This window comes from Neoarius graeffei, chromosome 9 (assembly GCF_027579695.1).
Source record: "Neoarius graeffei isolate fNeoGra1 chromosome 9, fNeoGra1.pri, whole genome shotgun sequence".
Taxonomy (NCBI): Eukaryota; Metazoa; Chordata; class Actinopteri; order Siluriformes; family Ariidae; genus Neoarius; species Neoarius graeffei.
This window is the reverse complement of record NC_083577.1, coordinates 8,238,963-8,253,156: the sequence shown is the minus strand read 5'-3', so window position 1 is coordinate 8,253,156 and position 14,194 is coordinate 8,238,963. Positions and strand designations below refer to the sequence as shown.

At 42.0% G+C, this 14,194-nt stretch overlaps 1 protein-coding gene across 3 annotated transcripts in view; it reads left to right on the top strand.

Moving 5' to 3' along the window:
- LOC132891447 (receptor tyrosine-protein kinase erbB-4-like) overlaps positions 1–13,460 on the top strand; it is a 962,854-nt gene extending 949,394 nt beyond the window's left edge. The window contains exons 27-28 of one of the 3 annotated variants that reach the window (XR_009655323.1): positions 4,662–6,585; positions 12,837–13,460. Coding sequence is in view for 1 of the 3 variants with exons in the window: in XM_060928997.1 (XP_060784980.1) it covers positions 4,662–5,347 (686 nt within the window). In the remaining 2 variants the exon portion in view is untranslated. Of the gene's footprint in view, positions 1–4,661; positions 6,934–12,836 lie in introns of those variants that run through there. The other 2 variants (XR_009655322.1, XM_060928997.1) reach the window with 2 other exon arrangements.
- Positions 13,461–14,194: the final 734 nt, after the last annotated feature.

The window sequence follows — 14,194 nt, the reverse complement described above, 5'->3', positions numbered from 1 at the left end:
TTACTAGATGAAGGTCCCTCCTCCTAATTTTCATGTAGCACGTCCAAAATGCCACGCAGCTTATGCCCATATAATAATTCAAATGGTGAAAAACCCGTGGAGGCTTGCGGGACCTCTCATACTACAAATAACAAGGGCTCGAGCCACTTATCCCAATCACGTGCATCTTCACTTATGAGCTTCCGAATTATATTTTTGAGAGTTCGATTAAAACGTTCCACTAAGCCATCAGTTTGGGGGTGATAAACACTGGTGTGGACAGGCTTAATCCCCAGTAACCCATACAGTTCGCACAGTGTGCGTGACATAAATGTAGTGCCTTGGTCTGTCAGGATTTCTTTCGGGATCCCGACCTGGGAGATAAAGTGGAAGAGTGCTTCCATAATACTGCATGCTGAGATATTGTGGAGAGGCACTGCTTCCGGATATCACGTTGCATAGTCCACCAGAACTAAAATAAAGTGATATCCCTGTGCTGAGCGATCTAATGGCCCAGCAAGATCCATCCCAATTCTTTCCAAAGGGGTCTCGATTAAAGGGAGAGGGTGCAAAGGCGCTTTTGGAGTGGCTGCAAGATTTACTAATTGGCATTTGTGGCATGCTGCACACCACCAATGGACATCCCCGTGAATCCCTGGCCAATAGAACCAGGCCATTATTCAGGCTAGTGTTTTATCCTTCCCTAAGTGTCCGGCCATGGGATTAAAGTTAGCCACCTGGAATATGAGTTCCCAATGGCTCTTTGGGATTAATAACTGTGCTATCTTTTCGCCAGTTTGAGTGTCCTGCGCCCCTCAGTATAACCAGTCCTTAAAATAGAAAAGTAGGGGAAGGCCGGCGTCGCATTTGGCTGGAGAATTTGACAATCAATTACTCTCACTTGGTCAAATGCATGCCGCAGAGTCCTGTCTCATGACTGCTCTAACGGGAAATCCCCAAGGGAATCCCCGAAAGAGGGAGGAGGGGCGGGGTGCTCCTCACTCCGTGTATCACCCTGATGTGGTGCTGACGTAGATGGCTCTGTGACAGCTCCTCCCGCCAATGTTAGTCTGGGGTCTTCCCCAGACGGATTACTGTAGGACCCACTCCTTACTATGTGTGTCATTAATTCCTTAAATCCTGGCCAGTCAGTCCCCAAAATCAGTGACTGGGTGAGATGAGGGTTAACCGCTGCCTTTACACTATGCTTTTCTCCCCAAAATAGAATGTGGATGGACACTAAAGGGTAGTTGTGAACATCCCCGTGCACACACAACACCTTAACCACTTGTGCTCTCCCCAATGCCTCACCTTGCACCAGGCTTTGGTGGATTGAGGTCTGGTTACAGCTGGAATCCACCAAAGCCTGGCACGTATCCCCTTGGAGACTTACCGGTATACGATATGCTCCGGCCCAATCGAGGGTGGTTTCTGGCATGTCGGGGACCTGGACCAATGCGCCCACCTCCATCGCGGAGCACTGATTTTGGAGATATCCCGGCTCCCCGCAGCACCAGCACACCGGCCCAGGCCCTCCCTCTGCACCAGTGTTATGGACATCACTCACCTGGGGGGGAGAAGACACAGACAAGGAAGGGGAAAATGGGAGGACACCACGGGTGCGCGGGGCCAGCTGGGGGGGAGCTGGCCCCCGCCTCCGGGGTGGGGGAATGGGGCGAGGACGGGAAGGAGAGGGAGAGAGAGAGGAAAGAGGAGAAGGAGAAGCACGTCTTCCTGCCATCGGAACTGTCGCCATGTGGTCCTCTGCCAGCTCGATAGCTTGATCCAACGACGCCGGGCGATGACACTGGACCCACTCTGCTGTTCCTTCTGGAAGTCGCACGATGAACTGTTCCAGTGTCACCAGGTTGATAATTTCCTTGGTGTCACGGTTGTCTGCCCTCAGCCACCGCCGGCAGGTGTCCCGGAGTTGCCCAAACGCGAACGGTTGGCCGACTTCCTCCAAGCGCAGCGAGCGGAAGTGCTGCTGCTGTTGCTCTGGGGAGTGGCCGACATGCTGGAGGATGGCTCTTCGGAGGTCCACCTACACAAGCCGGCTGTCGGTGGGGAGCTGAAGTGCAGCAAGCTGCGCCTCACCCGTCAGCAGGGGGAGGAGGTGCACTGCGCGCTGTTCGACCGACCAACCCCACGCCTCTGCTGCTTGCTCAAAGAGCGTGAGGAAGGCTTTTGGATCATTGTGCGGAACCATCTTTGTTAGGGTGAGGTGGGGAGGGTCCGCTCCGGTGGCAGTCATGGCCCCTGCCAACGTGAGCAGGTGCCGGAAAGCCTGGCAGTCTTCTTGTTGGGCCAGCATCAAGGCTTCGAACCATTGTTCCTGCTCCTTCTGGAGGGTGATCAGTGCTTGATGCTGGTTCTGCTGTGCTGTGGCGAGGGCATGGATGAGATCTTTAAATGGCGAGGACTCCATGGGGCTGTTCCCTTCTGCACTCCCGGGTTTCAGCACCACTGTAGAAATGGCCCGGATGTGGGTGGAGCACAGAAGTACGGCAGGCTGTTATTTGCTTGTGAGTTTGCTTTATTTTGCTTTTCAGCACAACTCTTTTCGTTGGGGACACACTTATATACACACACTCATACACACACAGAGTACTATCGTGTTCTGGTCCCCGATCTCCCCTGCTCTATTCCTCTCACTCCTTTTAGAGGGCGCTGTCACTGTAAGAGACACACACACACATTAATTGACAACAGGTGTAGCGATACGACCACTCATCTTCCCTGAATCCTCCCTCCATTCACAGACTGATGCTCAGCCATGCCCCCACTGCCACAATGATCTAAAACATCATCAGATTTTCACACAAGTCCTAAACGTAGACAAAGAGAACCCAGTTAAACAAATGAGACAAAAATATTCTACTTGGTCATTTATTTATTGAGGAAAATGATCCAATATTACATATCTGTGAGTGGCAAAAGTATGTGAACCTTTGCTTTCAGTATCTGGTGTAACCCCCTTGTGCAGCAATAACTGCAACTAAATGTCTCTGGTAACTGTTGATCAGTCCTGCACACCGGCTTGGAGGAATTTTAGCCCATTCCTCCGTACAGAACAGCTTCAGCTCTGGGATGTTGGTGGGTTTCCTCACATGAACTGTTCGCTTCAGGTCCTTCCACAAAATTTTAATTGGATTAAGGTCAGGACTTTGACTTGGCCATTCCAAAACGTTAACTTTATTCTTCTTTAACCATTCTTTGGTAGAACGACTTGTGTGCTTAGGGTCGTTGTCTTGCTGCATGACCCACCTTCTCTTGAGAATCAGTTCATGGACAGATATCCTGACATTTTCCTTTAGAATTCGCTGGTATAATATAGAATTCATTGTTCCATCAATGATGGCAAGCCGTCCTGGCCCAGATGCAGCAAAACAGGCCCAAACCATGGTGCTACCACCATCGTGTTTCACAAAGTTCTTATGCTGGAATGCACTGTTTTCCTTTCTCCAAACATAACACTTCTCATTTAAACCAAAAAGTTCTATTTTGGTCTCATCCATCCACAAAACATTTTTTCAATAGCCTTCTGGCTTGTCCACGTGATCTTTAGCAAACTGCAGACAAGCGGCAGTGTTCTTTTTGGAGAGCAGTGGCTTTCTCCTTGCAACCCTGCCATGCTCTTGGAGTGATCTTTGCTGGTTGACCACTCCTGGGGACGGTAACAATGGTCTTGAATTTCCTCCATTTGTACACAATCTGTCTGACTGTGGATTGGTGGAGTCCAAACTCTTTAGAGATGGTTTTGTCACCTTTTCCAGCCTGATGAACATCAAACTACGCTTTTTTTGAGGTCCTTAGAAATGTTTTTTTCATGCCATGATATACTTCCACAAACATGTGTTGTGAAGATCAGACTTTCATAAATCCCTGTTCTTTAAATAAAACAGGGTGCCCACTCACACCTGATTGTCATCCCATTGATTGAAAACACCTGACTGTAATTTCACCTTCAAATTAACTGCTAATCCTAGAGGTTCACATACTTTTGCCACTCACAGATATGTAATATTGGATCATTTTCCTCAATAAATAAATGATCAAGTATAATATTTTTGTCTCATTTGTTTAACTGGGTTTTCTTAATCTACTTTTAGGACTTGTGTGAAAACCTGGTGATGTTTTATGTGATATTCATGCAGAAATATAGAAAATTCTAAAGGGTTCACAAACTTTTAAGCACTACTATATATATATACACAGTATATATATATATATACACACACACACACACACATATAGGGCGGCATGGTGGTGTAGTGGTTAGCGCTGTCGTCTCACAGCAAGAAGGTCCGGGTTCGAGCCCCGTGGCAAGCGAGGGTCTTCTGTGTGGAGTTTGCATGTTCTCCCCATGTCTCTGTGGGTTTTCTCTGGGTGCTCTGGTTTCCCCCACAGTCCAAAGACATGCAGGTTAGGTTAACTGGTGACTCGAGTGTGAATGGTTGTCTGTGTCTATGTGTCAGCCCTATGATGACCTGGCGACTTGTCCAGGGTGTACCCTGCCTTTCGCCTGTAGTCAGCTGGGATAGGCGCCAGCTTGCCTGCAACCCTGTAGAACAGGATAAAGTGGCTAGAGATAATGAGATATGAGAATTTTTTAAATTATTTTTTTTTTCCAGAAGCCTCTCTTGTCTTCTGTTCTTTCATCTCCTGTTTTATTCTGGTAGATTACCTCAACCCTGTGGAGGAGAACCCATTTGTGACCCGCCGCAGAAATGGAGACGTCCATAATCTCGACCAGGTCCACCATTCCAGCTCCAATGGCCAACCCAAGATGGAGGATGAATATGTCAATGATCCACTCTATCTCAACACCTTCCATAACACTGGAGAGAAGAATCAGGAGGTCCTGCGTAAGAATGGCATCCCTGTGGCTCATGCAGTGGTGGTATCAGGCAACCCTGGTACTGCCAGTGGCTTAAATATTACCCAAAAAAGTCACCCAACACACAGTGCTCCCTCAGGGCATGGTCACATCTCGGCACAGCCCATTTACTCTACTCAGTCCGGTATACCCACCCTCTCGGGCCACACGCTTCATCCTTCACTATCGGGCCTCACCCTTCATGCATCACATACCCTACACCCAGCTCACTCTGGCACTGTTGTAGCAGACAAAAAGCCCAAAAAGACCTTTGACAACCCTGAATACTGGCAGCACAGTCTTCCACCCAAGACAACACTACATGGACCAGAGGTCTTGCAGGACTGCAGTACGCGCTTCTTCTACAGGCAGAACGGCCGCATCCGGCCTGCTGTAGCTGAAAACCAGGAGTACCTAACAGAGTATGCCCTGAAAACAGGCAACGTGCTCCCACCGCCACCCTACCGGCAGAGGAACACAGTGGTGTAGCACCAAGGAGGCAAAAGAAAGAAAGCGAATGGAAGGACAGGGAGAATAGCATGAAGGAGGCGTTCATGTTTTCTTCTCACCCTGGATCTTACACCAGTACCAGTTCTCCTCCCTTCCCCTCCTCTCAACGACTCGTGACTGTATTTCATGCTTATTTAGCATCCAGATGGTGTTTCTCTAAACAAGACAGATGAAAGACAACCATGTCAGTCAACCCTGCTCCTTGCTCTACCCTTCCACATCCCATCATCACAAATACTTGCCATGACGATGTCATTGGCATGTGGACTCCGTATTCCCTTGACAAGAGAGATACCTTTCCTCAGCAATGCCAGATCCTCTATTTGTATCATACTAGAATTGGTTTGGAGACATTATCCAGGACTGGTAAGCAAGTAAACATTTACATAAAGGTCTTTGACTACAAGACTACTGCCACACTGTGGACATTTTTCAACAAGTCAAGACAATACAGCACCAAGCGCCAAATCTGTCAATCCAGGCCCTTTTTCTGCATTGCTTTCACCCTAGTAATGATTCTCCTAATTTGGTAGATATCACAATGGTATTCCTGATACTAAGATATATATATATATATATAAAATATCTTTTGCTCCAGTTCCATTTTCATCACTCACCATATATGACACACTTAAAAAGTCCTCAGAGAGGTGTTTGGGACAACATTGTCACCTTTCACCTTCATTTACCAAGAAATAGAATTGCATCCCCCTCCAGGTCCAGTGACCTCATCTTGGGACCACAAAGTGCCAGTACAAATCCCATATGTCCAGATGTCTCAGAAAACACACATGGATATACAAAAAGCTACTGCAAAGTCTACTGTTCATGAAAGAAGATTCGTTCAATAGTCCGCTGCATTTTTTTTTGTTTTTTGCTGTTGTTGTTCTTGACCATCCAGCCAGCATCGATTATTTTTTCCACCATCACACAGCAACAGTTGTAATAATGGACTGCACACAGAGAGGTAATAAAAATGACTATATAGACTGCACAAACTGGATCCATCTTAAATGCCTGATAATAATGACCAGAATGGGCAATACAGACCTTTGACCAATATACTGACCTTTTGTTGCTGGCTTGAACACTACAGTCTGAAATACAAGGAGTGATGTGAATCAAACGAGGATCTGCAAGCGACACACTGGGTCTCGGTGTCGAAAGGAAATGCTTGAGCTGACACAATTAATCCTGAAGCAGAGGAGCATGAGGAGGTAAATGTGGCAGAAAAAGATAATTGCACCAACAATGAAACTAATATTCAACATCTGGGGCAGAGACTGATGTTCTTACTGGACTGTCCTCAGCTTGAAACATGAAAACTAAAGTTGTACTTCATGCAACTTTCTAGGTTTGTATTATAAGATACATGTTTCTCATAATGTTGAAGAACACATTTAAAAATGACACACAGTGAGTGAGAGAGATCATGTTGGCCAAGCCCAAGTGTCGAAGGCCAGGATTAGGTGAAGTTTTGAACACTGCCAGGCATTCTGTTTTGCTGCTAATGGAAGGAATCTACTTGTCTCTGTCAAATACAGTAACATCTCTCTGATCAACCACTAAGACTCATAAATATTTGACTCATCCATTTGATTGCTCTTTTGTCGAAGTGGTAGAGGAAAGCCTACCAGCCTGCATATGTGGGCTGTGCTTTGGCTGCAATTTCTTTCTTCTTTTTTAAAATATTATATAAAAGGTTCAAATCTGGTATCAATGTTTTATACCCACAGATTAGCTCATTAGTTCGAGATGGAATTTGTTTGCAGATTGATGTTTCTCAAAAACCAGCCTTGGTGTAATACACTGATGATATAGTCGGAGGGGGTTTTGTAGATGAGTCATAATTTCTGGATAATACTGAATTGAAATTGGCACTAATGGTGGCTTTTTTTTAAATTAAGTACACAATAGTTTGTTTTAAACTTTTCAAAATGAAAGTGATTTGAGTATCAAATTGATCCTGCGTAGGCTCTCTCTGTTCAATGTTAACAGCTGACAACAACTTGTATGAAAAGGAACTGTTTCACCACGCATCCTAAAAGGTATATAGTATGGGTCAAATGAAATTATTGTTAAATAATTATGATGTTCCTGTTAATATAGAACAGAGAGAGCCTACACAGGATCAATTTGATACTCAAATCACTTTCATTTTAGTTCCTGGCAATAGCTTAATGTAATGACTGTGGACTAAGTGCCAAGCTGAACCAAGGTCAGATGACTACTTGACTCTAGTTATAGCATATAGATAACTAAACTGATGTGAGAGGGAAATCTTCAAATAAATGGGATGTAATGGGAAGTTGGATGAATACGCTATTTCTGCACATGTGCTCACAAAAGTATAGTTAGTGAGATTTTCAAGGCAAACGTAATTCAAGCATATATGATCATATAACTGTATAAGAGAGAATGTTAATAGTATAATAATAGTTATGGGCATACAGTAAATATCATAAATAATCACTTTTTTCCACGTCACATTTTGCAAAGCATCAAAAAAGCAGCTATGGAGGAAGGAGTCCTTGGAGAAACCTGTGTATAGATGTAGCAAACACTGGGACAGAGTCCTCCTTAAACTAACAAGCAGCTAATAAAATAATGTCTAGACCAAAACACTGAAGGTGAAACAAACATCTGTGATGACCTTGAAGCCCGTAGGAGGCTCAGAATCGGGAATGTTTGTGTGGCAGCTTGGGAAAACCATTCACCTGGTCTTATTCTTACCCCTAAAAATGAAAAGACACTGAAGGACACCTCAGGTACCAATACATTCAGAACCTAATCTTCTTACAGAACCACAACTTTACTGCCAATTGTGAAATTGTGTGAAATGGGTTCAAACTTTGATAAGCAGCATCATCTTCGACACCAGTCTCAGCACACCTGATTCTGTCCTTCTTTCCTTGAGTAAAGACTGAGTAAAGTTCTTGTTAATTATGTCTTTTTTTTAAAGTCATTTAAACATTTAAAACCTGGCTGTTGTCTGTGCAGAGAGTGTGTATGTGTGTGTACTCTGTTTGGATGTTGACAGGATGGCTCAAGAGCAGCAAAGACATTTGAACAGATAGATTCTGATTCCAGATTTAATTGATTAAGCTTAGTTCTATTTTAATCGAGTACAAAATTCATAGTAGGGAGACTTGGGGCAAGTTTTCAGCTTTTGTAGATTGTGTGAAATTCTTTGCAGGTCACATCACATTCATATTACATTAGAGAGTATTTACTATACCCTCTAACCACAACATTAGTTTCTCAGCTTGGCATATATACTGGCTTTCAGGCTTCACTTTTTCTGTCCTTATTTTTGAGACATTGAGACATGACATGGGACAAAAATAAAATATCTAGCTTAAGCCTACATGTTTAGTTTTTATTTATCATCTTGTAAACTTGTACCATATGAACTGTATGAACACACAATGCTGGTACAGCAGGAGAAAATTGCCAGTTTACCCAAAACCTGATGAGACAAAACAATTCCATTCTCAAGAAGGAACGAAACAAAACAAACCTCGCCCGGCAGCACTTATTTTATACCTGTATGTTGATAATGGTAATATTTCTCAGGCATCAACTATCAGGTTATAGTCCTATGAAAATCCATGACCTTGAGTAACATTTCAAAGTCATTCAAGGTCAAAGATCATGGCGGCAACTGAAAGCCCATATGGGACTTCTTATATGTTGATAATGGTAAACATTTGGCTATAATGAACCATTAAAGTTATCGCCCTTTGAAAACCCATGAGCTTCAGTTTGACCTTTCAAGGTCAAAGCTCATGGTGCCAGATCAAAGGCCATATGGGAGTTCCTATATGCTCATAATAGTAAACATCTGTATCGGCAACCGTTTTTGAGTTACAATGGAAAATATGTTACTTTGACTGAAAGGTTGACCTTTCCGGTGACCTTCACCCAATTAGCCCCAAAATTTAATCAGGTCATCTACAGACCAGGGCGGCACGGTGGTGTAGTGGTTAGCGCTGTCGCCTCACAGCAAGAAGGTCCTGGGTTCGAGCCCTGGGGCCGGCGAGGGCCTTTCTGTGTGGAGTTTGCATGTTCTCCCCGTGTCCGCGTGGGTTTCCTCCGGGTGCTCCGGTTTCCCCCACAGTCCAAAGACATGCAGGTTAGGTTAACTGGTGACTCTAAATTGACCGTAGGTGTGAGTGTGAATGGTTGTCTGTGTCTATGTGTCAGCCCTGTGATGACCTGGCGACTTGTCCAGGGTGTACCCCGCCTTTCGCCCGTAGTCAGCTGGGATAGGCTCCAGCTTGCCTGCGACCCTGTAGAAGGATAAAGCAGCTAGAGATAATGAGAGAATGGGATCTACAGACCATTGCCCACCTACCCTGGAAATTTGAAGTCAGTAAATCGGTGCAACCGTCTAGACGCTAGATTGTTAACAGACAGATATACAAACAAACAAACTGATTACAATACTTCACCCCACTTACTCCATCGTGGGTGAGGTAATAAGTTTAATCCTCATGCAGGGACACACCCACATTTTTAACTAAAAGTTTTAAACTATTTTATATTTGTAAACCGCAAGAAAAAATCTGTAACATGATGAACTGTCCGAACTCTCCCTATCTAGACATTTTGGGAAAAAAAAATCCTTTTTTTTTCCCCCAGAATACAAGTTTAATAAATAATAATATCTATGGTAACTCTCAGCTTAATACTTTAATTCCTAACAAATCTCCAGTTTTCCAGCATACATTACACCTGTCCCTTCCTCTCTGTCTTGTATCTGCCAAACTGATCTTATATAGAGGCTGAACCAGGTGAGACAGGCCTCAGGTGAGCAGGTGGGAGGAGCCAACACAAAACAGGAAAACCAAACAAACCCAGAGATCGTTACAGAGGCGAAGTAGAAAATACAAGTTTTGGTTGATAAAATATCGAACTGCACAAACCTTACTACAGTGTCCACCTTTGTGTCTCCAAAGGAAGGAGGTTACTCTAAGTAGGCTTGACAGTGCGTCGCTGTGCTGGTGAACCTCCCGTACGTTTGTATGGGAGAACAGCATGTTTTAGTTTGGCTTTTAAAAGCGTTGAAAAGTATTTACATAAAACTAGTGTCGATTCAAGAATACATCACATATTTACGGAATATATTGTTAATTTTGTGCAGCGTTGTGATGAGCTTTTACTTTAAGCAATTTTTTTTTTTTGTAACATTGTGTAATGCAGTACACCAAACTCACGGGTGCCACCACCATCTTGGGTTTTATAGTGATATTCGTCAACGGTCCGTGTGTTTTGTTGTTGTTTACAGCTCACTCACTGTTGGTTCAATCAGCTTGAAACTCATGAGTCTCACCTAGTGGTCGAATCTCTCATGTTGATGTGTTTTTCCAATAAAATCGGCTGAACACTTTGCTGTCTAGTGCCCACGAAAGATCGGATCACTGAGGAAAATTTTGCATCCTTCCTAAAAACCGATGATTTTCCAAATATATATATATATATATATATATATATATATATATATATATATATATATAATATTTTTTCAGGGAGAAAAAGTGAGAAGATGTATACATATCCATAATACTGTTTTGAAGAGAATTAATCAATTTTGACCCTCTTACCATATATACAGCGCATTCGAGCACCACCGTCATTAGTCATGCTCGGTGTCCACAATTTAAAGTGAACATACCTGATAAATTATGGTTTTTATGTTTAAACACAAAGGATGGACCAGTTTCAGTGATGTATTACTTTTAAGCCTTTGAGGTGCATAATTGTGATCTACAAGAAGAAGAAGAAGCCATTATCTGTAATTCTTACCCTGATACTCAAAATTCTAAATCTCTTTATTTTTGGCTTTTTGGTTCATTAATTTCTGTTTTTTTTTTCTCATGAGTGGAAAATTAAACCAATGGAAAATGGTTGCTGGTTTGTGACCGGGGCAATGGACAGAAATTGAAATTTTATAAAACATTGGATTTTCAGATGTTCATAACTTAGTTTTTTTTTTAGACATATTTACAAAATTAAACACGTTTTCAATTCAGATCTTCACGCTTTTTAATTTGGTACATTACTCAACACTATGACAACTACCTTAAAAATGACCTGTCGTTGCTACTCTAACTTCTAACTTCTGATGGATCTAAAACCTGATTGGTTGAAATTAATTGATGGGAATACAAACTGTCCCAAGTCTCCCCCATCCTGAGTCTCCCTGCTCTCCCTTATTACTGGCACATAGTTAATCCAAACCCTGTTTTCCTGAATTCAGCCACAGTGACATCCAAAGGGTTTTCCCATACCGCCACACATACAATGGACGAAAAGATACTTTCAAAGAAAAACCTAAATAAGGATCAACATTGAGATCTCAATCACCTCATTTCTCTTTAAGATGAATGTGCAAACAAACCTTTTCAAATGTGACCCTTTTGTAAATACCTGGAGCATTTTTTTCTTTTTCTTTTTTAATTGCAATGGATTGACAATGTGAAAATGGTATTGAAATGTCAGTGAAGGTTCCTTCTTTAATTATTTCTTAATTATTATTTAACGCTTGAAGTTAATATCTGTAGGTACACTACTTGTCTATTTCACTTGGCCTTGAAATGTACATCTGAGAAAATAATAATAATGATAAAATCAAAACCACATAAACAATATACGGCTAGACAAGCAGAAAGACAGTGATTAAATTAGAGTGATGAAATCGTCTTACACACTGTATATGGAATCAAAGGCCATGTGATTTCAGCACACTGTTATTAAGAAAGTAATTACGAGTACTAATTTACATCAACCAGTACTATTGACATTTTAATAAGGGATTGGCATGAAGTACAGTGTTTGTATTTGGGCGGTGGTTTATCTTTCACTGTCTCTTTCGTACAGTATTTACACGTCTGTGTGACCGGAGAGTGAGAGAGAGACTAAGCACAGTTTACACATCCATCCTGCATTTTATATTCAACCAGTTAAGGGAAGGCGACATCTTCCTAATCTACAAGAAAAAAAAAATCCTTTTCAACGGTCGTTCCTTGTGATTTTACTACTGTTATCTGAGAAAATGTGAATAGTATTTTTATAGATTGTTGAACTGGCCAGGTGAATTTGTAAATAGATGGTACTCATGCTCTTTTTGACTGTTCAGATTATTATTATTTTTTTTTTAAACCAGCATCTCACTTGGTCTTTGTTTAACCACATTGTGTGTGTGTGTGTGATCAGGTACTCCTATTTGATTTTTGTATATATATGTAATTTGAGCAGCACTTATTTTGTTCATAGAGCTTGCAGGGTTTTTTTCCCCCCTTTTCGTAGCACCTTGATGTGATCCTTGTGACTGTATTTAGCCCAGCTTGGTGGACCTCGTGTTCTTTAATCTCTGCCCTTGCTCAAAGTGGTAGGAATCATTTTGTTTCCTTCTTTATGTCAGGTATAACCTCACTTGCATCCTTATTTTTTATCTTTTGTACAGAGCCTTGCTGTGGAGGGAGTCTGCAGCTCTCTTGCAATACTGGTTATTTCCCTTTGGTGTGACATTTTTCCTCTCATGCCTAAGTACAAGGCATGTAGTTTGTACTTAATTAATACAGTATAGCGTTCTTTCAGTCAAGGCCAAACTTTTCAGTGCAGATTGACTGAGTGAAAAACAGGATATGGAATCATCCATATGGTCACTGTGACTTGGAGAAGTTTGACCTACATGACTTTAACACTCGCATCCTGGACCACTTCTCCATTTGAGACGCGGCTCCCGATGCGGCTCCCGTTAATTGCCCTCCTAATGGTGTTTCTCCGTGAGATTAATGTGTCGTTATGTATTATCCACTTTGACAAATTGAATAATTGATCGGACGGCTCATTTCGCCGCCCCGAGCTTTGACTGATGGCTTGTCGGAGCAAATTCTCGTCTTTTTTTTTCTTTCTTTCTTTCTTTTTGAGACGAGAGGCACCACAGAGAGCACTGCAGGAGGAGGTTGGGTTCCTGCTGACTCGATGCTCTTCCCAGCTCCCTCTTTCCTCCCCCCCAAAAAAGTTTTGTTACATGAATCTGTCAAAAGTATATTTTTAATTTAATATAAATAAATAAATGCCAATACAGTACCTAAAATATGTTGTGTGTGTGTTTATTGATGTTTAAATGCATTTAACGTTAAACCTACTATATTTAAAGCTGCTGTGTTGACCAGAAGGGAGCAGGACCTGCTGTTAAACGTAGTATTTTCTATCTTTTGATAACAAATAATATATAAAATCAGACTTCTTTAAATCTGAAGATTGTCAACGTTATTCAACAAATCAATAAAACAAAATGAAGTCTTTCTGTTTATTTTTTTTTATTACAGCACCAAATGTCTAATATACCAGTTGAAAATATTTTACTTTAGTGCTTATAATAATAATAATAATAATAATAATAATAATCCAAGACAAGTGGTCTCCAGTTTTATAGTGGTATTGAAAAAAAAAATAGAAAAAAAGAAACTAACTCTAAGGCCCAAAGCTAATAATTTCATTTTACTCTCAGAGCCTTTGCAGCAATTTCAGTCTTTTTTTTTTGTCTTTTCAAATCTTTTATCGTAATGAATTGCAATCAATCCAGGCATAACATGCAAAAGGAATGCAAACACATAAATAAAAAAAAAAGATGAAAAACCTAAATTGGATATCTGAGTAACAAAGAAACAAAGCAAATCCATCTATCCGTTATCTATACCGTTTATCCAGTAGTGTCGCTGGGGAATCTGGAGCCAATCCCAGCTGACTTCAGGGGAAAAGCAGGGTTCACCCGGGGCAGATTGCCAAATTATCGCAAAGCTAAGACAGAGACAA